Source organism: Nymphalis io, chromosome 4, assembly GCF_905147045.1.
Source record: "Nymphalis io chromosome 4, ilAglIoxx1.1, whole genome shotgun sequence".
Lineage (NCBI taxonomy): Eukaryota > Metazoa > Arthropoda > Insecta > Lepidoptera > Nymphalidae > Nymphalis > Nymphalis io.
Genome location: NC_065891.1, coordinates 6,091,430 through 6,117,275, shown reverse-complemented (window position 1 = coordinate 6,117,275; position 25,846 = coordinate 6,091,430). Strand labels below are relative to the sequence as shown.

Here is a 25,846-nt window from a genome sequence, read left to right as displayed (position 1 = left end):
GAGGCTGGACAATACCTACTTGCTGTGAACAGTAGCTATTAACCCTTGGCTCATCCGTTAAGGAGCTAAGTATACTTTGTAATATATATATCTCTTATGAAGAAATTTATGTATACTTCTTAAGGTCATATACCTTAAGAAGTATACAATATGAACTATCTTATATTATAACATAAAACATGATGTAATAAGAATGAACTTTTATTTTATGAACAAACCATTAAATTTATAAAAACACGCAAAAAATATTTCACTGTAGTTATGTTGAGTAGTCATACGATAGTGTAAGGCTATGGCCGCAAAGTGAAATCACATGACGCGATTTATATTTTCAAGAGGGTGGTGGTCCGATTTAAGCTATTTTTTTACTGCGCCAATTTATAATCGCAAGTAATTTGATATACGTAAATCATAGAAATAAATAAAACTATATTATAACAAATTTTCTATTACTAATATAGGTTTGTACATACACAGTTCCGCTCTTGTTAGTAATCTGAGTAGAGAACTTTTAACATATTTTGAATATGTTTTTATAGTTAGCATTCCGGCTTTTTAATACTTTATTATCGATCGACGTCGATGAAGACAACATAAACGCTAAATATGAGCATCTGTAAAGAAATGACAGCTTAAGTGAATGACTGAAATTGATGATTCTACGATTGAAAAGCATCCATGATGTGAGATCAGCGTTCGGGGTTTTCCAACATCTTCTAGAATTTTTTTTTATAGAATAGGAAGGCGGACGAGCATATGGGCCACCTGATGGTAAGTGGTCACCAACGCTTTTAGACATTGGCATTGTAAGAAATGTCAACCATCGTTTACATATCCAATGCGCCACCAACCTTGGGAACTAAGATTTTATGTCCCTTGTGCCTGTAACACTGGCTCACTCACCCTTCAAACCGGAGCACAACAATATCAAGTATTGCTGTTTTGCGGTAGAATATCTGATGAGTGGGTGGTACCTACCCAGACGAGCTTGCACAAAGCCCTACCACCAGTAAAAAGAAGAAGTAAGTAAGTAAGAAGTCAAAGATTTAGATGTTTTATAATCATTAATCACAAAGTACTATTTCATATACATATAAAAAAGTGGGATTAAAAACACAGTTACTAATAATGAATATTAACCGATTACTAGCGTGTAGAAACCATGTTTTAAAAATAGATTCACAGGTAATGCCGTTTATAAAGAAAACCGTTATCATTTATATGTTTAAAATTTTATGGCAACTACAAACAAAAACATAAATTCAAATTTTGAGAGTTGTTCGACCGCTTTATATAGTTTTTATTATCAGCTATGATACGCGCAATCTTAGGACGAGTTTGAAATATGTTAAATTATACCTTAGTTGTGGTTTTTGGCGATTAACCTTCAACTGTAAAAAAATAAAACGTCAATCTTGACGTTTTACAAATCAGCAGTCTGAAAAAATATAACTGTTGTTATAAAATATATATTTTTAAGTCATATACTTAATAAAGTTTGTTTTTATGTTTACTTTAAAATCATAAAATGATCATGGAAGGGGACACTTTACCGGGAAGACGTCGTCTACCAAAACTAATGGCTTGTATGACACAGAACAGTCTTGAAAATCTAAGAAATAGAGCCTTGTTTAGTTTAGACCCATTAGACGCTAAAGGAATCCGAAGGTAAATCCAAAGGTCTTTAATACATTAACATATCCTTTACATTTACTTCCCGTTTTAAGCCTAATGTAAATGTGTAACGTACAATATATTTTATTTTGTTTTGTAGACGAAAGTTACCTCTACACGAATGCCTTATTTTGGAATTGAGAGAAAGCGGATATACTGAATCCTCGGACTACCTACAGGACCTTATTTATGACAATATACAGCTTTTGGCGGAGGATGACATCGGTGTAGTCGTAGATCTTAGGAAGAAGGAGAATTATCTTGAACATATTAGCGCAGGTTTAATAAAAGCCGAAAAATATCGTGACAAAGGTTATACGAAAAGTTTGCTGGTTTCTTCATAATTATAACCTTTTTTTTTGATGATTTTGAATCATATTGTACATAAAGTAATTGTAAGTAACATAATATTAAAGTTAAAATAGTTTCGTATTGTAAAATAGATATAATACAGTACAGTATATACAGTATAACAGTAACAGTACTGTAACAGTCTGTTAATGTCCCACAGCTGGGCTAAGGCCTCCTCTCCCTTTTGAGGAGAAGGTTTGGAGCTTATTCCACCACGCTACTCCAATGCGTGTTGGTAGAATACACATGTGGCAGTATTTCAATGAAATCAGACACATGCAGGTTTCCTTACGATGTTTTCCTTCACCGTCAAGTACGAGATGAGTTATAAACACAAATTGAGCACATGAAAATTCAGTGGTGCTTGCCCGGTGAACCCACGATCATCGGTTAAGATTCACACGTTCTAACCACTATTATAATACAATGAATACAAAAAAAAACTAAAAACAGACGAATATATAATACAAACGTAAATGCTTAGCAATAGTATAAATAAGCCCTATAATATCTATCTAGCTATTATTATACAATCATTACAGCCCCGAAGGGACCTTCATAAATCGTGCAAAAATTATACTATAGTCAATTAATTTGATGCGAAGTTAGAGCCAACCGGTTTTTTATAACGTTACTAAATACTAGCCTTTGCCAATGAAATCGTTGGCATGGAATTAGTTATGTTTCCGTACATTAAACTTAATATAAATATAATCGAAATATATTATAACCTCCGAGTTGGACATAGAATTAATTTAAACGTTACAGAATACGAGTGGTCAAAGTATAACAAGTTAAAAATACTGGATCTATTAAAAATCGTAATGTATATTTAATGAAGATAATGTTATTTATATTTTAAGCACTTTTAATAACTGGCTAGAATAGGCTAAAAATTGCTATGAAAAAAAGTTTAATTGGTATAGCGTAATAATGGTTTACTTTTTCTTCATTTTTGCTTAGAAAATACGAAGAAGGAATGCTTAGAACTATTACGCCTCGCATTATATTACTCTGAAAAAGGAAAAGGAATTTTGTGGCTTGCTGAGAAGTTCTTTTTAGCCTCTATAGCTGTTTCAAGTCAATATTTAATAGATGGAGGACGACAGAAAGGTTGTTGTAAATATCACTACGCTTGCTTCTTACTTGACAAATGTGAGTTAAAAACAACATTTCCTTATTTATTTTTTATATTTGTAGTGAGGGCAAATGACTACTCCACCTGAGTGTAAGTGGTAGTAGAGTCCAAACGCGACGCGGCCAGTACAGCCGGGAAGAATGATCTGCACTAGCCTAGAGATGGGGAAAAAATTATATACTTATCGATTTAAATTACTTTATTTATCACAAACTTTATTCATTTCTCTTAGAATTTTAATGTGTTACTAAAATTTCTTTTAAAAAATAATAAAACATTTTTAACACATTTTTTTACATAGAAAACAAGTTATACTGGTAGGTAAGTTATCGCAGAGTTGATTGTACGTTATTGCTTTTATAATGATATAGAAAAAAAGTAGAAAATCATACTCCATGACGTAGTAAACTATTAAACTACGCAGTATTTTTCAATGTTCACGTCGAGTACATAAACGATATATATATATATATATATATTAACAAAAGTTATAGTATTATAACAGCCGTGTAGTGACGGCGATGAATATCACTACCCCATTTCATTCCGTGGGTGGTGTAGTAGTCGACCCGAGGGAATATACACCAGAGAAGGAACCATCATCGTCTCTCTGAGTACTATAACTAACTTACTGCGATCCCATTACCCATACATTACTGCCAACCCATCTGCCAAGCGTGGTGATTATGGCATATCCACCCAATGATTGTTACCACCAAACCACGGCCCCTAGCTCCAGCAGATCTGCTATTCCTAGCCTTGGTATATAGTATAGTAGTAATAAATATTACATATATCAATCAAATAGTTCCAGACGCAGATACCGAAGAACCATTTGTCATCCTCACCGAAGTCAGGGATAGTGCTATCGGAAAGGTACGTGTATGTCATGCAAAACATGTTGTTCATATGCCCCTGTGAAATGAAATAAAATAAATAAGAAGGTTCGCAGTACTTTTGTTGGTCAAATATTAAATTGATAAGAAATATTTGTCAATCTCACAACAAAGAATACAATTATTATTGCTACTGTGTAGAGGTAAGCAAGCCAGTGTGATCATTGAATAAAAACGACTTATTTGTTCGTTGTTGTTGTTGCTAAATAAAAATTATAAACAGGACTGGCTTCTCAACGAATCTGATGAAGGTGGGCAGGAAGTATCGTCCGAAACCGTGTTCTCTGCAACTGCAATACAACTACATCGAGTACTACTTAGCAAAGCACGGTTATCACGAGATGTCGATCCAGCTAAATCGGAGAGATTATCGCGACTTGCTGAACGTAGAGCCAAAGATGGTAAGCACATAGAAAATAAAAAATAAAGCAAGGGGACATACATTTAAAAATATTTATATTTCTTAAAGCAAAAGATACGCCAAAAATAGCTGAGGCGATTATAGAAATTGGTGTAAGTCAATTGATGATGAACAACTTGAACAATGCACATAAAACATTTCTAAGGGCGCTTTATATTTATGAACAAAGCGGCGACGTCAAGGGTTTATGTGAAACGAAAATGCACTTAGCTGCCGTTATGCAAAGGTATCGCTGTGCTATTGAATCATCATAATTATATACATATTTTAATACGTTTTTTAAAATATATACAGTAGATTAAAGAAAACTGGTTTATGCTATCATGCGTATTGTGTAGATGTACGGTATTTTCTTACATTGTTTTATTTTACTTCGTTGTTAATAAGCACTACTTGTCGACATTTTTTGTTATCCGCAACTACATATGAATTTAATAATATATAAGCGTGATTAAAAGTGAGTTCCCGAACTATTACTAAATATTAGACCATACGTCAGTGTGTATGAAAACGTACATACATAATATTAGAATAGTAATACAAAACTAAGCAAACTGTTCAATAATATTATTTTGAAATTGTATCAACATTGAAGGTCTTATATTACTCGAAACAACAAGCGTATATAAAATATCATATAAAAAATAATTTGCTAAATATCAGATGTAGTTGAAATACAAAAGTCACTTATCATATGCGTATAATATTTAGATATATTTTTTTTATAATCAGATCAATAATATATATTTTTTAATATTAGGTAGGCAGGTTTGCAAATTAGCCACATAGTTTGTAGTCAACGCCGCATAACGGTAAGTGGTCAACGCCGTAAATCGCACTCACATTGTTACAAATATTAACTATCCCTTACATCGCCAATGCGTCACAAACTTTAGTAACTAAGATGTTTAGTGTAAGTCGTAGGTACCACTCCGTCACGGTAGCATGCGAAAGCGATCCCGTGGCGCTCCACGTTAAGACGGAAAGGTTAACGCTGGTTTTTAAGTGGTTTTCCGATGTTCGTGGCGCACTCGGCGCCTTGGACACCGGCTAGCCCCACATACCCCCCCACTGTTCCCGTGGGGGAAACACGTAACGCGTTTTTCCAGCGTTAAAAAAAAGTAGGTACCACTCAATCATCACATATTCTACCACGAAATAGCAATACTTAGTATTGTTGCGTTCTGGGTCAAAGCGTTGAGCCAGTGTAATGACATGCACAAGGGGCATAATATATTCGTTTCTAAGGTTGCTGGCGCATTGACGATGTAAAAGATAGTTAATATTTATAACAGCGCCAAAGTCTATGGGCGGTTATAACCCTTACCATAGAGGCGCACATTTGCCAGTCTGCCTGCCTATTTCAAATTAAAAATAAACTATTATTGATCTTATTACAAAAGAGATTCAAATACACGTATGTACAAAAATACTAATAAACTTTTATATCCAATTAACAAGTACCAGTAGTAGTAATTGATAATAACTTGCCACTTTTATTGAGGTCAAATTCGATAATAGTGTATAGTCATGAGTTGCACAATCACAAATGTTGGGACTTATTATAAGTTAGTAGTTAATAGAAGTTTCACAGTAAATAGGTAACAAAAATAAAATTTATACACTAAATCAAGGATACAAAACATACCCAACATTGTCTTCAATGGGTTAATTCATGTTAGTTAGTTAGTTAGTTTTTTCTATTTCTATTATAAGCAAATTCGTTAATTTCGAATTCTGCATATTATTTAATTTACGTGGAATAAAACAATATAATATGTATTTATTTATCATGGGTCATGTGAATATTTAACATACATAAATGTTTTAATTGTTTACTAACGTTCAATAGACTAGGTGAGCACGAAGCGGCGGCTAAATTACTTACAGAAATGGGCGCTTTGGCAATGGAACACGGTCTCCGGAGACAGCTTGGTCGAGCCTTACATCTTCTAGGAGAGCTGCATTTGAGACGAGAGAGACCTGAACTTGGCACACAACATCTCACTGAAGCGTTTCAGTGCTTTATGGGATTAAATTGGCAAAATGTATTTTAATTTTTAGTTTATAAATAAATGTATTGTTATACATATCATGTCTATTTGTAGCGTTAGTAGTAATTGTATTTTATGTATCAGCAAAATGTATTACGTAATTATTTTAGTTTTATTGTTAATTATTGCTTATGCTAATCTTACGCTAAGCGACATATATAAATGTTTACTGAAATGTGAAATTGAGGTACGTCTAGTAGACAATTTTAACCGCCGATCGAGTTGACTTAGTAAGCTATATATTATAAAAGTAAAGCATACAACGCGTTTACACTTTATTACATTTTTTTTGATAATTAATAGGCCAACGTTTGACCGTTGACTTGCCCGATGTTAAGCATCGACACGGTCTAGGATGTAGCACGCTTACCTATAAGAAACCTGTTTACTCTGGATTTGAAGACACCAACATTGTACCATTCAGGAAATACGAACTCAGGCAAAGCATCCCATAGTTTCGCAGTGCGAATGATGAATGTGGATTCAAAGCGTTTCGAGCCGGTTGGCGTGGTTGGTAGAACACTTGCCTTTCACGCCGAAGGTTGTGGGTTCGATTCCCACCCAGGACAGACATTTGTGTGATGAACATGTCTGTTTGTCCTGAGTCTGGGTGTAATTATCTATATAAGTATGTATTTACAAAAGAAAAGTAGTATATGTAGTATATCAGTTGTCTGGTTTCCATAGCACAAGCTTTGTACAAGCTTAATTTGGGATCAGATGGCCGTGTGTGAAAAATGTCCCAAGATATTATTATTACGTAGGCGGGGAATTTCCACTGTGTACCTATGCCGCTTTGGTTTCGTTTGCCTAGCCGTTCGATAGTAACATACATAGATACATAAGTCCATCGTAATATTATTATTATTAAATCAGAAAAAAAGAACTTAAATCACTTTCATTTTTATAGCATTATAGTCAATTATTTTCGCTTTCATCATTGAATACATACATCATACTTAGATCGTTTTTCTTTTGACATCCCTGATTTGATTCTGATTCCTTATGACAGCTTATGTACACAGTCTTCGACAAGTAGTAGAACCTAACTTAATCTTTTTTTATGTTACTACTCAACTGTTTAACAGCCCAAAGAAAATCTAGTAAAAAAAGATAAAGATACATCGAGCGAGCTGGATGTTATATACAAAACTGATACCATAGAAATATATGAAGAAGAAGCGGAACAATCTAGACTAATGATGGCAATATCAGCTGGTAAAACATTTATAAATATACATTTACATATATGTATATAAACGTTTATGGTATATAGTTTTTTTTATTTAACGTAGGTAGGCAGACTGGCAAATGGGCCACCTGATGCTAAAAGGTCACTGTCCATAGACATTGCCATAGTCAAAAATATTGACCCCTTACATCGCCAATGCGTATGCAAACCCGGGAACTGAGATGTAATGTTCCTTGCACCTGTAAACTAGCCTAATCGCCCTTTAAACCAGAACACAACTATACGAAGTATTGCTGTTTGGCATTAGAATATATATTGAGTGGGTGATACTAATCCAGAAGGGCTTGTACAAAGCCCTATGTCCAAGTATAGTAGTCAAACTAAAAGTTAAAAATCTTTATTAAATATAGAAGCATTACACTTACTTATTGAATGTCATAAATCTACCATATAATATATGTATCTATTCCAAAAATGTAGGTAAGCTGCTACTTTGTATCGTATGTAATTTTAATTGCTGTTCATCATTATATTATTCTATTATATATTACTAATTACCCGCGACATTGCCCGCGTGTTTAAAGAGGGGCAGATGTTAGGTATAAAGAAATAGCCTACATCTGCTCTTCTTTTGGGTTCAATCTTATTGTATACCTAATTTTATTTAGATCGATTCGGTGGTTATGTCGTTGAAGTATAACTGGCAGTCAGACAGAGTTACTTCCGCGTTTGAAGTATTAAATATCCGATATTTTAAATTATGACAAGGAAGATTAACTTATAAAATAACATTTAGAGTTAATGTGGTATGGACTTTGTATATGGCAGTTTAATAATACTTGAATGTTGTTTTTATTTCCTGAGCTAAAATCCCATACATTATAAGGCCCTGTGTAAGGCCAAGCTAAATTGTATTTAAATCTATGCATAAGTTTTAATGTGTGCGAAAGGTTGATAGGCAACAACTTTCAGTGATTATTTTTAGCCTCTATTGTATATATTTTTAAATAATATTTTATATGCGGACCTTACAATTCATGTCATCGACACTCATCTCGGAATATTTAGATTCTACAACATAAATCCAAATATACAAAGGATTTTAAAAATCGTGTGTAAACAGTATAATATCTCATCATAACTTTTTTATTGTTTATGTTTATCGCTATTCGTATAAATATTTCATTACTTAAATCACCATTTTTGTAGGTCAAGAATTAATGGCATCCTTTTTTAATTTGATAAGAGAATCTGGTAAATGTTCCATTGCAAAATTAAAAATGATCGAATGGAAATTGTCCCGTTCGGGTTGGTGGGTCACTAAGCAACATCACGAACTAGTTCCTTGTATATGTCCTATTCATAATCGAACACCACTGGATGTATTGCAGTATGTATCGATATTTGGAAATTTTATTAAATAGAATTGAATTTTAAACAAATGTCGCGTTAACATTGTCTACAGTCCAAATTAAACATTTTGATGAATGATTTACTTTAAAAAAGAACATTTATTGGCTCTAACTATTTTATAAGGTAATTTATAAATACTTATGTTTTCGATTGATTGTATAAACTAATGTTTTCGAAAATCTGTTTTAGAATTCATCTTAATAAGAAAAATATGATGACAGCTAACTCAGACGCTGAAGCATTATTAGGTAGAATAGATACTGTTGAAGATATAAGAAAACTTCGAAGTAGTATTTCTTAATTCTTATGTTATAAATTTGTTCTTTTGTTTAATAAAATAATGCATATTTTTTGTTATTTATCATTTATTGCTTTATATTTATCCTCGTAATATACATGTAATTGACTATTTACAACACGTATTTTATGTAGACAATAGACTTACGCTTGACCACAGTCACACCGAATAGTAAGTATTAATGCAGCCTAATATGGATGGTCGCGCTTGCCTAGATAACAACATATAATTGTTAAAGCAAAACAAAATAAAACTATATATTTCGGTAGTACCTCCTTCGATCCCATGAATAAATTCTGCCACCTTCGATAAGTTATCATTCTTAGAAATTAAATTAAAATAATTTAGTCAGTACTGGTATCACATAATATTAACTCTAGATATTGTAAAAATGTGCACACAGTTACAATAAATATTCTTTGTTTCAAAAGGTTTTTGTACTATATTGGTACAGTTGTTTAGAATGCCTTTGTTGTCCTCTTGCGGGGCTCCAAGCGCACTTTAAATCCTTCAGCACGCTTCAATATAATATCAGCTTGAAGTTTGAAGTCAGATTCTTTAAGGTCGGAGTGGATACGGAAGTTTCTCAGGATAGTTGAAAGGATGATCTTCAACTTCAACATTGCGTATTTACGACCTATAATACAATATATAGTAAAATAACAACACAAACAAATTGACATAATAATTAGGTAACATAAGTTTATAATGTATGTAAATGTTTATTATATTGTTTTTCCTTACCGACGCAGCTTCTGGGTCCGGCAGAGAAAGGTACGAAAGCGTAATAGTGACGATTAGCAGAGCGCTCTGGCAGGAAGTTGTCAGGGTCAAACTTAGCGGGATTAGGATAGACGTCTTCGCGACGATGTAGTTTGTAGGTGGCAATAACAACTGTAGCACCCGCTGGTATTTTCTTGCCATTAGAAGCTATGAATTAAAATAGTGAATGTTAATAATAGTTCTAGTAATTTTCCTAAATGTGTTTTACAAAAGATATTTAACTTACGCATTGTAATGTCTTGTTTTAAATGGCGAGCAATAATTGGTACTGGAGGGAAAAGTCGAAGAGTTTCCATTAGACACCTCTCCAAATACTTCATCTCTAAAGTATCTTGGAAGGTGGCTGGGCGGTCTGAGTCACCGAAAATTTGGTCTAGTTCTTCAACAACTTTGTCTTGGATATCTTGATGAATTCCCATTAAGGACAAGAAGAAACTGCTGCCAGCAGCTGTTGTGTCGTGACCCTAAAATTTTTCGTGATGTTAAAATGATCGTCAGTATCTGTTAACGAATTAATTATAAATACATATAATGTAGGTACCTCAAACATAATAGTGTCTACTTGTTCCTTAATTTCTTCATCTGTAATGACAACTCCACCTTGAGCACTTTCAAGAAGAAGGTCAAGGAAAGCAAGACGTTTCTTCTGACCGACATCATCATCAACGTCTAAATCATCTTTAAGTCCAGAAGATTGTCCGAACGATAGTCCCTCAACTGAGGTAACTTTTGTAGGTAGACCATCCTTAGCTTCCGAAACATCAGAGCTTTCTACGATGGTTGGTTTTTTGCCAGACTGGAACTCCTCCTTCTTCCTTTTAATTACCTAAAATTATGATGCAACCATGAAATCATTTATTAAATATAATTTCTTTTATATCAACCTTTTTTATTACTAAATACACTTCATAATATAGCAAAACATTTTAAGGTAAATAAAAGAAGCCTACCTTTTTGGTCAAACCGTGGATAACATCGAGAAGATTTTGCTGTAACTTAGCGTATTGAGTGAAATTAAACAACAGGTCGGGTCTCAGCCAAATTTTAGTATGTCTTAAGTGCAGGATATCACACATTTTCATGACTGCCATGGCGTATTCAAATCCGCTCTGGTCTTGGGTACTTTTATTGACACCCATAGCAGTTTCTGCCAACAAAATAATAAGTATTATTACTAAAATACAACTGATTAAGCACTAAGTAATGGTTAGGTATTCTTATATAAATACATAATTCTGGTAGTATAGTTAACCTTGACTAAATTTCACTTTTCGTAATCATTATAGCAATGGACAATTATACTTCGCCTATAGATGGTGATTATAGCCCATTAGCATTACGTGTGGCTGTGGGGGGTCGCTAAACTTGACACTTAATGCTCTAACTTTTCCTTATGTCATCATGGCGAGTTAAACTACTTGATATACTCATGCGATACGTTATGCAGTGAGGCCGATTATGAAATACACAGATTGAGTTATTGTATCGATGTTACTCTAGATGATAATAATTTTATCTTGCTCAAGAATTACACTTAAGATAATTATATCTGAAATGATTTCACAGTAAATAAGATACGTCATGGAACATTAATACAGGTATAAAAATAAACTAGTTTTAGTGATTACAATAATTTGTAAGAACGGAAGTTTTCCAAACAACATTCTAATCTTATGAATAAGGATAATTAATTTATAGACTAGTAATTTTGCCTTGTTTTGCAAAACATTGATGTGATGTAGTGGGGTAAATTCTCAAGAACAGTTCGTTGGAGCATGGCGGTCAGTGTTGATAGTTACTCGCAGACGTGACTTGGCGTATAAATTGTTTTTTATATCTAACATATTTCGTAGCCGATCCTTGAGATAGAGATCATATGACGTGAACTTATGTCAAAAATTATGTAGGCTAATTTTAAGTGATTTATCCTTATTTTTTCTCACTAACTTATAAAAATTTAACTAATAACCTTTTCCGTTTCTGTTAAGTCGAAATACAGTTCTATGAAATATAAATTGCATAATTTTTTATTTATATATAATATACTTCAATACCGAAGATAACGCTCATCCGAACGCGAGTTTTTATACGTGAGATTAAACGTTAAATGTTATTATGAAGAGTAATTATTTCATTTTTATATATTCGATAAGAACCTACGAGATATGATTATATTAAAATGACGATCTTAATTAAAAACAGTTAATGTTATAAAAAAACGGCGTTTCAGTGGATAAATATGAGATTTACAATTATTTTTAATTTCATTTATAAATCTGTAAAATACACCAAACTATGTTTGCAAATGCTAGTGTATTAACTATATTTTTAAATAAATCAATTAATCGTTGAAGATATATCATACTAAGAAAAGGAAAGATTGAAAGACTATTTTATATGTAATGTCCTTAAGAAGGAAATCACGAATGTGCACTCGTAATTAATACTTTAAGCCTCGGGATTTAATGAATACATCTAATTTGACCTTGTCTTTAAATAGGCGTGAAGCATTTTCTGCAATGTTATTTAACCTTATTAGTAACATCATTCAAGCTTAAGTTGAAGGTAGCATATTAGATGTCAACAACTTCCTTAGTGCAATATCCTTGCTTCCGATCAATTAGTCATATGATAGAATAGAAAATTATACATGGAAAGATATTTTTGAAATAAATTTTATATCAATTATACTTATTGAAAATCCGATAGAGTAGAAGGACGCAATCCATAATAATATATATTTTGTCTTAGTATTATATAACTTTGATTTATTAAACTAGGACAAGGTCTAAAGTATTATTAAAAATTGACATTGAAATTGGACTTTTGGCATCGATTTGCATTTTATTGCTCCTCCTATTAATTATTTATTAGTTATATATTTATCAAGTTTGACGTTTTGTCTTATACAAAACTCACCGAGGAGGATTTCCACAGTACATTCGCTCATGTAATCGTGGCAATCGAAGGATCCAGATTCTTTCTTCAGTTTATTGACGACAGCTCTGGAGTTGGCGTTGAAAAGATCGATGAAGCTTTTAAGTACATTTAAGTGGAAAGTAGGAGCGATCAATTTTCGGTGGGAACGCCATTTCTGACCTAAAATAAATATCATAGAATAAAGAAAATGTAATAAGGTTTAAATTCGCATTCAATGTGTCTGTTAAATTAGTATTCAATTGAGACGTCGTAATGTTTTAGAATGTAGGCTATCTTTACTAGTTGTATGTATATTTAAAGGTGTATTTCGCTAACGCATTGTATATATTGCGCAATATTAAGTTCTTGAAATTATGCAAAAATATTATTTCGCTGAGTAATTTCATTATAAAAATAGCTGACGATTTATAAAAAAGTAATTCAACTAGCAAAGACAAAGACCTTACTCTAAATTATATTATTTAGTGAATGCTATTCGAATAAAGCAAAACATTTTTATTTTTACAACGTTCAATTACCTTCCATTGAAAATATTAATATATATGTTAAATATAGTCTAAGTATATGGTTTATGAAATTGTTAATATTGTCTTACCAGTACTGATGAGAAGGCCATTTCCTAGCCAAGGTTTGAAAAATCTGTAATCTTCAGCTTTGTCGATGTGCACATGGCTGCTGAGGATAACTTCAACATCACGAGGGTCGAAAAGGAACACTAGAAGCCTAGGTCCAATCCAGATCTTGACTGCATTTTCGGCATTGAACTCATCGCCTCTCGCCACGATACGTTTGAAAATATCTGTACAATTATTTTAAAATATTTATCATCTACCATCTTTACGTTACTTTTTTTAAATAAATGTTTTTTTCCGTAATAAATAATAAAAAATTTAATTATTTCCTTTTACAAATTGATAAGAGGTATAGATAAGAAATATTCGTAATTCTTAAGTAAACAAATTTGTTGTTAAATAAAAAAAATCATATTACATTTATAATATTATGTAAATAAGACAATTAATTAAAAGTTCAAGAAATACTACGGATACAATTTATTTAGTCAATCTTCACAGTCATTTTTTTTCACTTACCGTCTGATCCTCCAGTAAATTCCAAAGCATTTCCAATGAGTGGATAGCCTTTCGGTCCGGCGATCTTTTCCGCGAGTTCGTATAAATGTCTTCTCGACATGCGCCAGTACGCATACCATAGAAGGATTGCAGGTACTAACAGCACGTAGAACAAATTTGTGGCTGCCCACGTGCTGCTACTAGCGACGGTCTCAGTGGCCGCGTAACTCATTTTGATTTTGTTATTCTGTTAAAATACATAGTGTACTGTACACTTTTGTTTATATAGTAAACTTAGAAGGCTAAAACTCTTACGTTTGTTCTAAAAAAATTTTTGAATAATAATATAAATTACTTATTACAATCAATCGTTATAAACAATCAGCTTAAAATTTGTATACCAATACATTTATTTATGTGTAAGATATTCAACAATTTTAATTTTAATCAAGGAATTAATAATAATCAATCAAATACTAAATAAATTTAAGTAATAAATATCTAACATATTTATGACATCTACAGCAAAAAGATATTGATTGCTGATTTATTAATGATTCAACACACGACGCGTATACATTACACAATAATTAAGTATTAACATTATTTATATTTCTTAAATTGTCGTTATGTTTTTCCTGTACCTTCATTTTCGGATAATATTCAAACCATGAACTAATAATCAGGTCAGATTATATTAAATTTTAACATTAGATGATTAAATTGCCAAAAAATATAATGAATTGAATTTCAATACATAATAATAACAATAATTTATGCAAAGTTTTGTACAACTTTATATTAAATAATCTTCTTCTCTATTTACATTTAATAAAATATACAAAATAATTTATTAAAATTTTTGTACTATTTAAGAAATATATCATAATAAGAATAACGTGTTCTTCGTGAATATTATATTCATCGTGAATATAAAATTATAAAATGAAATTTTAATACGTTAGCATATATAAAAATCTTTGCATCTTAAAGTACACGAGGCACATAACAAATACATATTCATAAATATTTAATCGATTCTAAATTAATATGTATGAGAGCTATAAAAAACACTACGATATTTGTTAAGAAAATACGCTTTAAATGCTATGAGAAAAGTTAAAAACATGTTGTGGTGAGATTCCATAATTTATTGCAAGCTATATACGAGGTATGATAAGAAAAATAAAGACCCAAAACGTTATAAATTATTTCGAAAACAATTTTAATAAAAAATGTGTATACATTTTGTTCGAGGATACAACCTCTAAAAGAATATTTGAATTAATAAATACCCTTCCTAGACCAAGCGTATCTATTATTTATGCTTCATTCTATATGAATGGAAAATTTTGATATTGAATCTTTGATTGAAACAATGAAACCTGTTATATTTTCAAACAGTGCTTTTTTATTTCATTAAACTAATAATGACATAAAAAATTACTTAGCTAAAAGTCATTATGTCTTATGGTATCAACTTTTTTTGTCAGAAATATAAACATAAGAATTTTAGCATTTCAGTTAATCATTCTCAGTTCTAAGTTTTTTTCGGTTCTAGTTTCATTTATATATATACTGAGATAATAAATCATTAATTATTTTATGTTAGCATTTATATTTTTACGATCACCTTGTTCGTTTTTCATAATTATTGATTAATTGTATAATTAACAGTAACAGCTCTCCCTTTTTGAGGAGAAGGTTTTGGAGCTTATTCCACCACGCTGGTCCAATGCGGGTTGGTGGAATACACATGTAGCAGAATTTCAGAGAAATTAGACACATGCAGGTTTCCTTGCGATGTTTTGCTTCAGGGTTAAGCACGAGTTGAATTATAACCACAAATTAATCACATGAAAAAGTGGTGCTTGCCCCCACGATCATCGGTTAAGATTCATGCGTTCTTACCACTGGGCCATTTCGGCTTCGGTATAATTAACGTTTGATCATAATATGTAGAAAGCATTTTATATATATATATAAGTATATATTTTACAAAAATGATATTTGCGTATTTTTTTACGCATGTTTTTTTTTTTAAATTGATTAATCGAGTTTTTTTTAATATATATAATTAATACAAGAAGAAAATATAAAATTGTAATCATACAGTTGAAATTACATTAATAAATGAATATTATAAAATACTAGAATTGAAACTCAAAACGTCAAACAATTCAGATCGAGTTTACTTAAATTTTAATCTAAAATTGTTGATATTGCAAGTATATATTTTCAGTTATATTGTTAATTTTAAGTAATTGATCGTGAAAAATCACAAAATAACATTTCAACAAACTAGTTACCTTATTGATCGAACCTGGTCATCGTACAAAAACATTAAACAAAAGAATAACCACCACCTTTATAGATAAAAACTAAATCCATTACTATTAAAATTTAAATTTGACACATCACTACAATAAAACGTTTTATAATCCCTACCTTTACTTATGCCCGGCTCTCAAAGGCAAATCACAATTTAGACATTTATTTTGAGTTCTGAGGGGCGCGTATCACGCGTTCCGACTATTTACAAAAGTTCCGCGCAACTACCTATATACACGCTCTTGACGTCATTAATACGACATTGTGGCATAATATCTGTTGTATGCTCTATTCGAATGCGAATGTTTGAAACTTTTTACTTGGATCAGCTTAAAACATAACTCACAATTTTAATGTATTAAAATTAAACGTATATATAAATATAAATCAATGTAATGTAAAAAATAAATATGAAGCTAAAAAAAAGGAAATTTGATTTAAATAAATGACGTAAAAAATTTAGTAAGAATCGCATTGTATATCGCTTTGTTGCATTCTGATTTATGAAAATTATAGGCACCTACTTGGGTAATAGTCATAAAATAGTAACAGAGTAGTGGGCACCTCTTGTACTCGATTGGGCTCAGGTTGATAAATCTGCTGTCTTTGCCATTTGCGCTGTTATTGCCACCTAAGAATTTCTTTTATCTTATTATTTCGTTCATTTTTAAAATAAAATAAAATAACAATCCAAAAAATTTAATGTTTCGATGAACATATTATTACAAATCATATTAAAAATGCATTGGATAATATTCATTAATTCAATTTAATATATTGTTAGGCTAACCTTGTCGCTTGCTCTTGAGAAGTTTCCAAGGTCAATCCTCACATGTTCTATACTATATTTTTATAAATGTTTTATTTGTTGGAATTAGAATATTAATAATAATAAAGAAACAGGTTATACTCAGGTAAATAAGGCTAAATGTTTGGGGTATTTTAGATTACAGTTCATTGAGTTAACCTTGCCCTTGAAAATAAAGAAAGACTTTTATTAAAATATTAGATATGTGTTTTATGATATAGACATTTCTGGTTTTGATAGAGAAATCAATTCTTTGCCTTTTCCGATTATTTCCCTATTCCATTTACTGATTGACAAAAAAGGCAAACTTTACCACCTGCCTGATGCCAACTCTCCTTGGGAATGATTTTCTTTATGGACTTCTTTATGGTTTCTCCGCATCACTACGGGTGGTTCAGGCGCTTATGTGTTTGAGTGATAAATGCGTATCAAAATTTCTACCTAGCGTTGAGATGCTTTGAGCATTCTTTTCTACTGAACCATAAGCATAGACTTAGTTTTAACAGAGATATAAGTTATAAGCTGTGGAATGATGGATAAATACTTAGTCATAAAACTTTGGATACAAATTTGGAACATCTTCCGTTTCCAGGCTCCTTATCTATGATTTTAATATAAAACCTATAACCGGATACCTATAATCGTATACTTACGGGATATGAATATTATAAATATTTGTATGACTGCATAGTATGAAACACTTAATAATTTCGCTACTAAATTAATTTCATCATTCGACTTACATTTTGACCGATGAAATGTCTGCCGACCATCCCTGGTAGCGCATTTACCTAGACCCTTACTAGCTTGATTGATGGGAGTTTGATAAAATAAAAATTGTATTCTTATTTATAGATATTTTGCTCTAGCTCGTTTCGATAAAAAACTGCCATTATTATGTAGTGAATAGTGGGTTGGTTGGGTGGTGGGCTCCTGTATATTAGCCAAATTTGTTTTGGCTAATATACTAACTAAAATTTTATTAAGCTATTTAAGAAATATAAGGAATAAAATAAAAAAAAATCTAAAGAAATCAATTCACAGGAGTTGGCATGGATCAAACCAAATATAAAGGCCAAGATCGATATGTCACTAGAGCACTGCGGTATATTTTTTAGTTCAATGTTAAATTTACAAGATCACAGAATAACTATGACTTATAAGTGATAAAATTTTATGAATTTAGATCTAAGAGACTGAATATAATATTAATAATTACGAGGCTTATGAATTTATACTTGGAAATTTTGTGACGTGATTGCACGTTGAATAAATAAAATAAATATTCTCAGAAAAGTAAATTGTTGATGATAAATGCGTAAAATTTCCAACCCGATCTGATTGAAAGTAATGTAAAATCTGTATATTACGTTTAGTACTTAAAAGTATGTTAATTGTTTCAACACTGATGCCTTTATGGAATTTTAGTTTCTTGGTAAAATAAACAACGCGATAATATATTATATAGCGGAAGATCTTTACGCGTGTTTAAATCGACATAATGCGTAATATAATATTAGTCTTATAAAAGAGATTGTCCGTTAAATTTCGGATAACCTACGATCTGTAAATGCAGCCACAAATTATGAATTGTCCAAATTCATAGAGGAAAATTTACTGTCTTTACTGGTTCATATAATAATAAAAGCAATCGTAATCGGGCCCCGATGGCCGAGAGGAGAGAAAAAATAGATTAAAAAGAAACATTACGGTTAGAATCCTACATATTTGATTTTTCATATGCTCATGTACACATGCATGCTTGTGTGATTTGTGTTTGTAATTCATTTTGCGCTCGACTGTGAATGAAAATATCGTAAGGGAATCCTGCATATGTTGATGGAAGCTCTCTTTTCTTAAATTTTTTTGTGTTCCGGTTTTAAGGGTGAGTGAGCCAGTGTAATTACAGGCACAAGGGACATAAAATCTTAGTTCCCAAGGTTGGTGGCGCATTGGCTATAAGCGATGGTTGACACTTCTTACAATGCCAACGTCTAAGGGCGTTTGGTGATGACTTACCCATATGCTCGTCCACCTTCCTATTCTATAAAAAAAAAAAAATGTAGTTATAGTTTCATCGTTGTTTATTTAAACTTTTCACGATGTTCAACATATTTTTAGGTATGTTTTTTTTCCAAAGTAAGAAATGACATATTATTTCAATAAAAAATTTTAAGCATGAATTAAATTAAATCATAATATAATCGATCATTAATATTTTTAAATACTGTATTGAAACATTATTTAACTTATCATATACTTATAAAAGTTATTTGAAATTCAATTTCATCATTTCAATGTAAATTTTTATTTAGCTTATTGTTATTCTTAGTATACGGAGCATTTTCAAGGTTCAATTGTATAATTATTGTGGATATAATTACTCAAAGATATTAAATTATTAAATAACGTCATATCAAAGTATATTCGCTATTGCAACGTAATAATGTATTACATGTCTCTATTCAAATATCGACGTGCAACAAGATGTATTATATCAAAACCTGTTCAGTATTTAGTTTGAAGTTAATTCATTTTTATGACAGCTGACGTATATTTCTATTTAAAAAGTATACACTTTTTATAAAATACACGTGCAATCAATATATATTTATAATATAAATACCGATTTTGATTCCGTACGGATAGCGTTTGATGTTACTCGATGATATATTTTGAAATTAAAGGCGAATATGATAATACCATTAATAACGGGTTAAGTGATCTGACATGAATTATAAAAAATTAAGCATATAACAATTCAGGGGTGTTTGCCCGGATTTAAATAATCATTGGTCAGCCATGTTAGTTTTTGATGGTATAAAAACATTATGCGAGTATAAAAAAATATATTGACTGAAGTATCATCGGCGTTACTTCAGTAGTAGTATTTAGTAGTAGCTATAAGGATTGTAGTGTACACACATCTACAATAATGTATTAATTAGTATTTTATAATATGAATATATATTATCTGTGTATCTATCCATCTGTCATCTCGTATAACACACATCGCGGAGCGCGGCAAATATAATATATATATATATATATATATTGGTATTGGCGCGAAGTGTAGACGGTTGTGTGTGCATAGCGAGCTGATATATAAAATATAATATGTATTATTTCATTTGTAGTACTATTACGACTTGAGTTAAAGCACGGTTAAAGGGTGAATATTACAAGGATGATAATTAATGAAATAGGTTTTGTTTATGACGTAGGCGCCTGATACATCGCCAATGCACCAACAACTTTAAGAACTAAAGTATTATAACTTTTATGCCTGTTGCACTGGCTCACTCACCTTTCCCTTCCTTCAAACCCGAACACAACAATACTAATTATTGCTGTTTGGTGTTAGAAAAAATAAGTAGGTGGTACTTACTCAAGTAAGTAAAATTAAAAAACCTCCAAGTAAAATTTAGATGTAATTAACATTTAAGCTGTTTTATAAGAAAATCTGGCCTCCAAAAAAATCGACCCACCTACATTTTTTGTAAAAAAGCTATCGTATGGTTTTAAACTACCACATATTTATATTTTTAAGATTGATAATGAAAAAATGCAATTGTAGGATTGTACAAAAACAGAAATAGTGCGCAAAAAATAGGTTTTTAGGTAAATATGTGACAAAACACGAAAACACAAAATTTTACGCAATTTTATTTTTTTGTGTACAAAACGATTATGCCGTTTGTTTTTAAATTTGGGTGCCTAAATCTTACTTTAATAGGGAGTGTTTCCTCCTCTTGACCTAATCACTGCCTGCATACGCCTATTAAGTGACCTGATTAGCTTTTTAATGTCTTCCTGTGGGGTCCGTTGCCATTCTTCAGTTAGGGCAGCTTCCAGTTGATTCAGGGTTTCTGGAATTGGATTTCGTGCTCGAACCGTACGTTTTAGCTGGTCCCAGAGGTGCTCTATTGGGTTTAAGTCCGGATTATTGGCTGGCCACTGCATAACTGGAATTTCGACTTCCCTGAAATAGTCTTTAACAATTCTAGCGACGTGAGGTCGTGCGTTGTCGTGCATAAGTTGGAAATTATCCCCAAAATATATAGCGTAAGGCATCACATGAGGCTCCAGAATGTCCGTTATGTAAGTTTCAGCATTAACAGCACGATTACGAAAAAAAACCAGCTCTGTGCGTCCCGTCAAAGAAATACCTCCCCAAAACATTGTAGAGCCTCCACCAAATCGGACTGTTTCTCGAATGCAACACTGAGAGTAGCGTTCTCCTGGCCTTCGCATGACGTTACGTCGTCCATCAGAGCCTACTAGAGACATTCGGCTTTCATCACTGAACAATACTGTCTCCCATTGGTCCAGTGTCCAATCGACGTGCTGCCTAGCAAATTGTAGTCTTGCTTGTCGATGGGATGCTGTGAGTTTTGGTCCTGTTGCTGGCTTGTGAGGGGTTAAGTTTTACTCTCGAAGTCTTCTTCTTACAGTATTTTCACTCACAGACACTCCACGACTTTCTCGGAGTCTACCTTGAACGTCAACAGCCGAAAGATGTCGGTTTCTTAAAGACGTCAAACCAATAAAACGGTCATCGGTCGGGTTCGTGACACGCCCCCTGCCAGATCCTGGTCTCCGGCGATACTCCTCAGTCTCCAAGTAGCGTTTGTACACTCTTCGCACCGCTGAACGACTTAATTTTAGTGTTCTAGCCACATTTCGCTAACTTAACCCCTCATGAATAAGAGCTACGACTTGAGCAGCTTCTGCTTCAGTAGTATCCATTTTTTATGTTTAAACTTATTAAAATTATTGTTTCAACAAAGTTTCATACACTTAATCAACAATAAACATCGAACCGAGATGACTCCGCGTTAAGAACTGGAAATAAACTAACCATGCACTTTGTGCACAAAGTAACGTTTTCTTATCAATACTTTAAAAATATTCCAAATATCCTCAATAACACTTACAACTCCTCCAAATCAATATCAAGTGGGTAATAAAATGTTAAATGTATGTCCCATAAGTAAAACAATCCACCTAGGTCGTCGCATAGTTAAGATAACAACTTTGTAAGTAAAAAAATACGGGTGGGTCGATTTTTTTGGCGGCCAGTATATTTGTCATATTATTCCATATATATCACTTACACGTGTTTACTGAGAGCGGAGAGCTATAACTATCATACTAATATTTTAAAGAGGTAATTTTTGTTTGTTTATTTGTTTATCTAGATTCATGCAAAACTACCAATCTGATTAGTATGAAACTTCCATACAATTGTATTATAATTTGTAGTTTCAGGCATTACAGGCAAAGATAGTACGTTTAATATGTTTATATTATAAATTTTTTTATATTATAGGTATAGGCCTACCTATGACGAGCATATGGACCACCTGAAGTAAGTGGTCACTAACGCCCATAGACATTGGCATTGTAAGAAATGTTATCCATCGCTTACACCGCCAATGTGTCACCGACCTTGCCCAAGTACTGCTGTTTTGCGGTAGAATATCTGATGAGTGGGTGGTATGGCCTACGCCATATAAGCTTGCACAAAGCCCTACCACCAGTAAATGACGAGTCTTACGAGATGTAGGTCATTATGTCAACGTAGTCGGAAAATAAATTTAGGTACTGGCATATTCGAAAAAATACCAGCAAAAATTATAGCAGATACCTACCAATACTGTAGGATATAATATCAATACTGTAGGACTACCTAATGTCTTCGGAAAAATCAGCGTAAGCATATGCTTTACATATAAAGGTATATATAAGTACCTGGGGAACCACTCGGTTCTAATAATAATTAATTATTTATAACAAATACAAGTGCGATGGGATATCCCATTGGATATATTATTCAGAAACCGAACGAATTTTTAAAGTGTTACAAATTTTTGGTTGCCTTTACCTTACCTTACCTTTTACATTGCTCAATCGCTAATTTTACTTCGCTCACGTCGCACTATCTATGTAACCTTGCTAAAAAAAAACTTCTGCAAAGAATCAACTATAGGATTCCAGGGAGCACTATATTTTATTTATTTATTTGGATCTCCAACAGTTGTACATTACATGCATTCAAATCACTTTTTACATTAACTTAAAACTAACTATGCACAACCAATTACAGGAGAACACACCATTCACAAAAACAATTACAAAATATACAAATCAAAAATTGAATAAAAACAGAAAATAAAAATATTTAAATAAAGAACAAAAATCAAAAACAGAAACAAAAGGTAGTAACTAATTAAATTTTTAAAACAAATTAACAATTTATACTAAAAGAAACATCACATTTTTTCATGAACGATGAGAGCCCCTCACAACAAATGTCCAGTGTTACTGTGTTTTTTACACAATAATTATATTCTCGCGATATTTGCGATATTGGAGCATTCTGTCCAAGTTTCGTTTGAGTGCGGTCAATTTTAAAGAACGGACATGGGTTGCGAGGTGGTCTTCTAGGAACATTAATATTAAATCTACTCAACAGTCTATCGTCATCGATTTTTTCATTAAATACTTTATAAAGCAATTTCTAGTAGAGATCTTCGAATCTCCAGTGGCTTCATTTAAAAAAAATCTAGTTTGTTTTTGTAGGACTCCAGCTGATTTGAAGCTTTAAAACAAAATACCAAATGTTTAACGAGTCTCTTTTGAACACGTTCTATTCTCTCAATATGGATCTTGTAAGCGGGGGACCATACTTGACAACAATATTCAAATTTTTCATGATATTTGTAATATCATTTATGAATATAATGAAAAACAAGGGCCCTAAATTTGAACCTTGTGGAACACCGGAAGTAGCATGGAAAAGCACTCCCCGTCAATATATTTTGAGTGAACCCAACCCCGTTAGATATTGGTTAACGGAAACTGCCCAAAAACTTACTAAAATAAAGGGAAGTTGAACGTTTACGGCCATACGTTTTATTCAAACTTTACACACACACATTTCATCACATTTTATAAATAGATGTATAGTTCAGAACCTGGGTAACAAATATACGAACTGAGTGATTAAAGACCACACTATCTTGCATCATCTTATAATACTAGACTGCAGAGACTAGAACACTGACTTAAATAAATAGATCTCATATTTTTGGAAAAAACTATATTTATTTAATATTAATACTTCAAATGCCTAACTCAGATCAGAAATGATATTATCCGGAAAAGCAATGGAGTCACCGACATAGCTTGCAAAATTAGCAGGCTGAAGTGCAGTGGGCTGGTCACGTATGTCGTAGGACCGACAGCCGTTGGAGCAGACGAGTCCTAGAGTGGAGACCGCGAATCGGCAAACGCAGCGTAGGGCGGCCTCCAGCCAGATGGACTCATGACGTTGAGAAGGTGGTGGGTACCTTTTTTTTCCGCTGGAAAAACGCGTTTACGTGTTTCCCCTCGTTCGGGGGGGTATGTGAGACTCACCGGTGCCGAGTATGCGCCGGAATACCCACTAAAAAACCAGCGGTACACACACCGCCTTTTCGAGGGGCGTCACGGGATCGCTTGCGCATACTACTGTGACGCCCCGACGTTTGGCCCGTCTCTGTAGGCCTCCAAATCCTAGGGGGTTCTCAGGATACAAAGTTCCCCTAACCCGGCAACACTTACGGCGGGAGGAGAAGATGCGCATAGCGCCTACGCCTTCTCTCCGGTCTTCTTCGGCGAAGCGAGTCAGCGGAGGCCCTCTCCTCACGCTCCCGCTCCGCTGCCTCCTTCTGCGACATGACATTTTCGCAGAAGGAGACTGTCTCCAGCCAGCACCTCTCGCTACTAAGCATGGCGTTTATCACACTCGGCAGCGAGAGGTCTTCACCGATTAAAGCCGCCAGGGACAGGCGCTGAGATCCCCAAGCGGCACACTCCATCAGAGTGTGGCACGCTGTGTCCGAAGGCGCACCACACTCATGGCAGGAGGGTGTCACTTCTCGCCTCGCTATTCGGTGCAGGTACCGGAGACGGTTGTTTCGGTAAGTACCTTCGTCAGCCTGAATGTGATTGTGCCGTGACTCCGTTCCACCCAGCGACTCAAGTGGGGGCGGACCGCCTCCACTGTCACTAGGCCTGCCGAGGGGGACCTCAGGTCCTCCTCCCACCTGCGAATCAAGGCTCGCAGGGCTAGGGCCCTGACTCGCTCAACCTCCACCGACCCTGGACGGACGCCACTTGACCTCGTTTCCACCCGGAACCGGTGCACTTCCGCAAGCACCTCTGCCTGGAGTTCCCAGGGCAGATCGCTCGCGAGAAGTGTCGCTGCCGTCCATGACACCGTACGGTACGCACGTTTCGCTCTCACCGCTATGACACTTTGCTGCCTCCGCAGAAAAGCTCTGTTACGAGTGGTGAGAGCATCCACCCAAATGGGTGCACCGTACAACGCCATGGAGCGTACCACGCCAACGTATAAACGCCGACATGGTGTTTCCGGCCCTCCTACATTGGCTAGGAGGCGGCCCAGGGCAGCAACAGCGCTTATGAGC

General features: G+C 33.4%; 2 protein-coding genes across 2 annotated transcripts; one reads left to right on the top strand and one right to left on the bottom strand.

The window, feature by feature from the left end:
* The first annotated feature begins 1,528 nt into the window (after positions 1-1,528).
* LOC126781902 (uncharacterized) lies at positions 1,529-9,850 on the top strand. Its single transcript, XM_050507025.1, has 10 exons — positions 1,529-1,668; positions 1,775-1,986; positions 2,989-3,180; positions 3,972-4,039; positions 4,283-4,460; positions 4,529-4,706; positions 6,333-6,528; positions 7,623-7,752; positions 8,936-9,116; positions 9,329-9,850. Exons 1-10 carry the CDS (start codon positions 1,529-1,531, stop codon positions 9,438-9,440), a joined length of 1,587 nt encoding a protein of 528 aa, XP_050362982.1. The 3' UTR covers positions 9,441-9,850.
* A 14-nt stretch (positions 9,851-9,864) lies between these two features.
* On the bottom strand, positions 9,865-16,774 carry LOC126781591 (cytochrome P450 4g15). Its single transcript, XM_050506496.1, has 9 exons — positions 16,679-16,774; positions 14,252-14,477; positions 13,756-13,959; positions 13,140-13,319; positions 11,171-11,367; positions 10,762-11,046; positions 10,447-10,684; positions 10,182-10,367; positions 9,865-10,074 (listed from the first exon to the last, which is right to left on the bottom strand). The coding sequence occupies exons 2-9, from the start codon at positions 14,460-14,462 to the stop codon at positions 9,896-9,898; spliced, it is 1,680 nt and encodes a 559-aa protein (XP_050362453.1). The 5' UTR covers positions 14,463-14,477; positions 16,679-16,774; the 3' UTR covers positions 9,865-9,895.
* Positions 16,775-25,846: the final 9,072 nt, after the last annotated feature.

Excerpts from the sequence above, each read along its gene's own strand:
- LOC126781902 (XM_050507025.1), top strand. The coding sequence starts at position 1,529 with ATGATCATGGAAGGGGACACTTTACCGGGAAGACGTCGTCTACCAAAA. Across the intron at positions 3,181-3,971 it reads TTGCTTCTTACTTGACAAAT|TTCCAGACGCAGATACCGAA; the intron begins GTGAGTTAAAAA and ends TCAATCAAATAG. Across the intron at positions 4,461-4,528 it reads TGAACGTAGAGCCAAAGATG|CAAAAGATACGCCAAAAATA; the intron begins GTAAGCACATAG and ends TATTTCTTAAAG.
- LOC126781591 (XM_050506496.1), bottom strand. The coding sequence starts at position 14,462 with ATGAGTTACGCGGCCACTGAGACCGTCGCTAGTAGCAGCACGTGGGCA. Across the intron at positions 10,685-10,761 it reads TAGACACTATTATGTTTGAG|GGTCACGACACAACAGCTGC; the intron begins GTACCTACATTA and ends GAAAAATTTTAG. Across the intron at positions 10,368-10,446 it reads AAAACAAGACATTACAATGC|CTTCTAATGGCAAGAAAATA; the intron begins GTAAGTTAAATA and ends TTTAATTCATAG.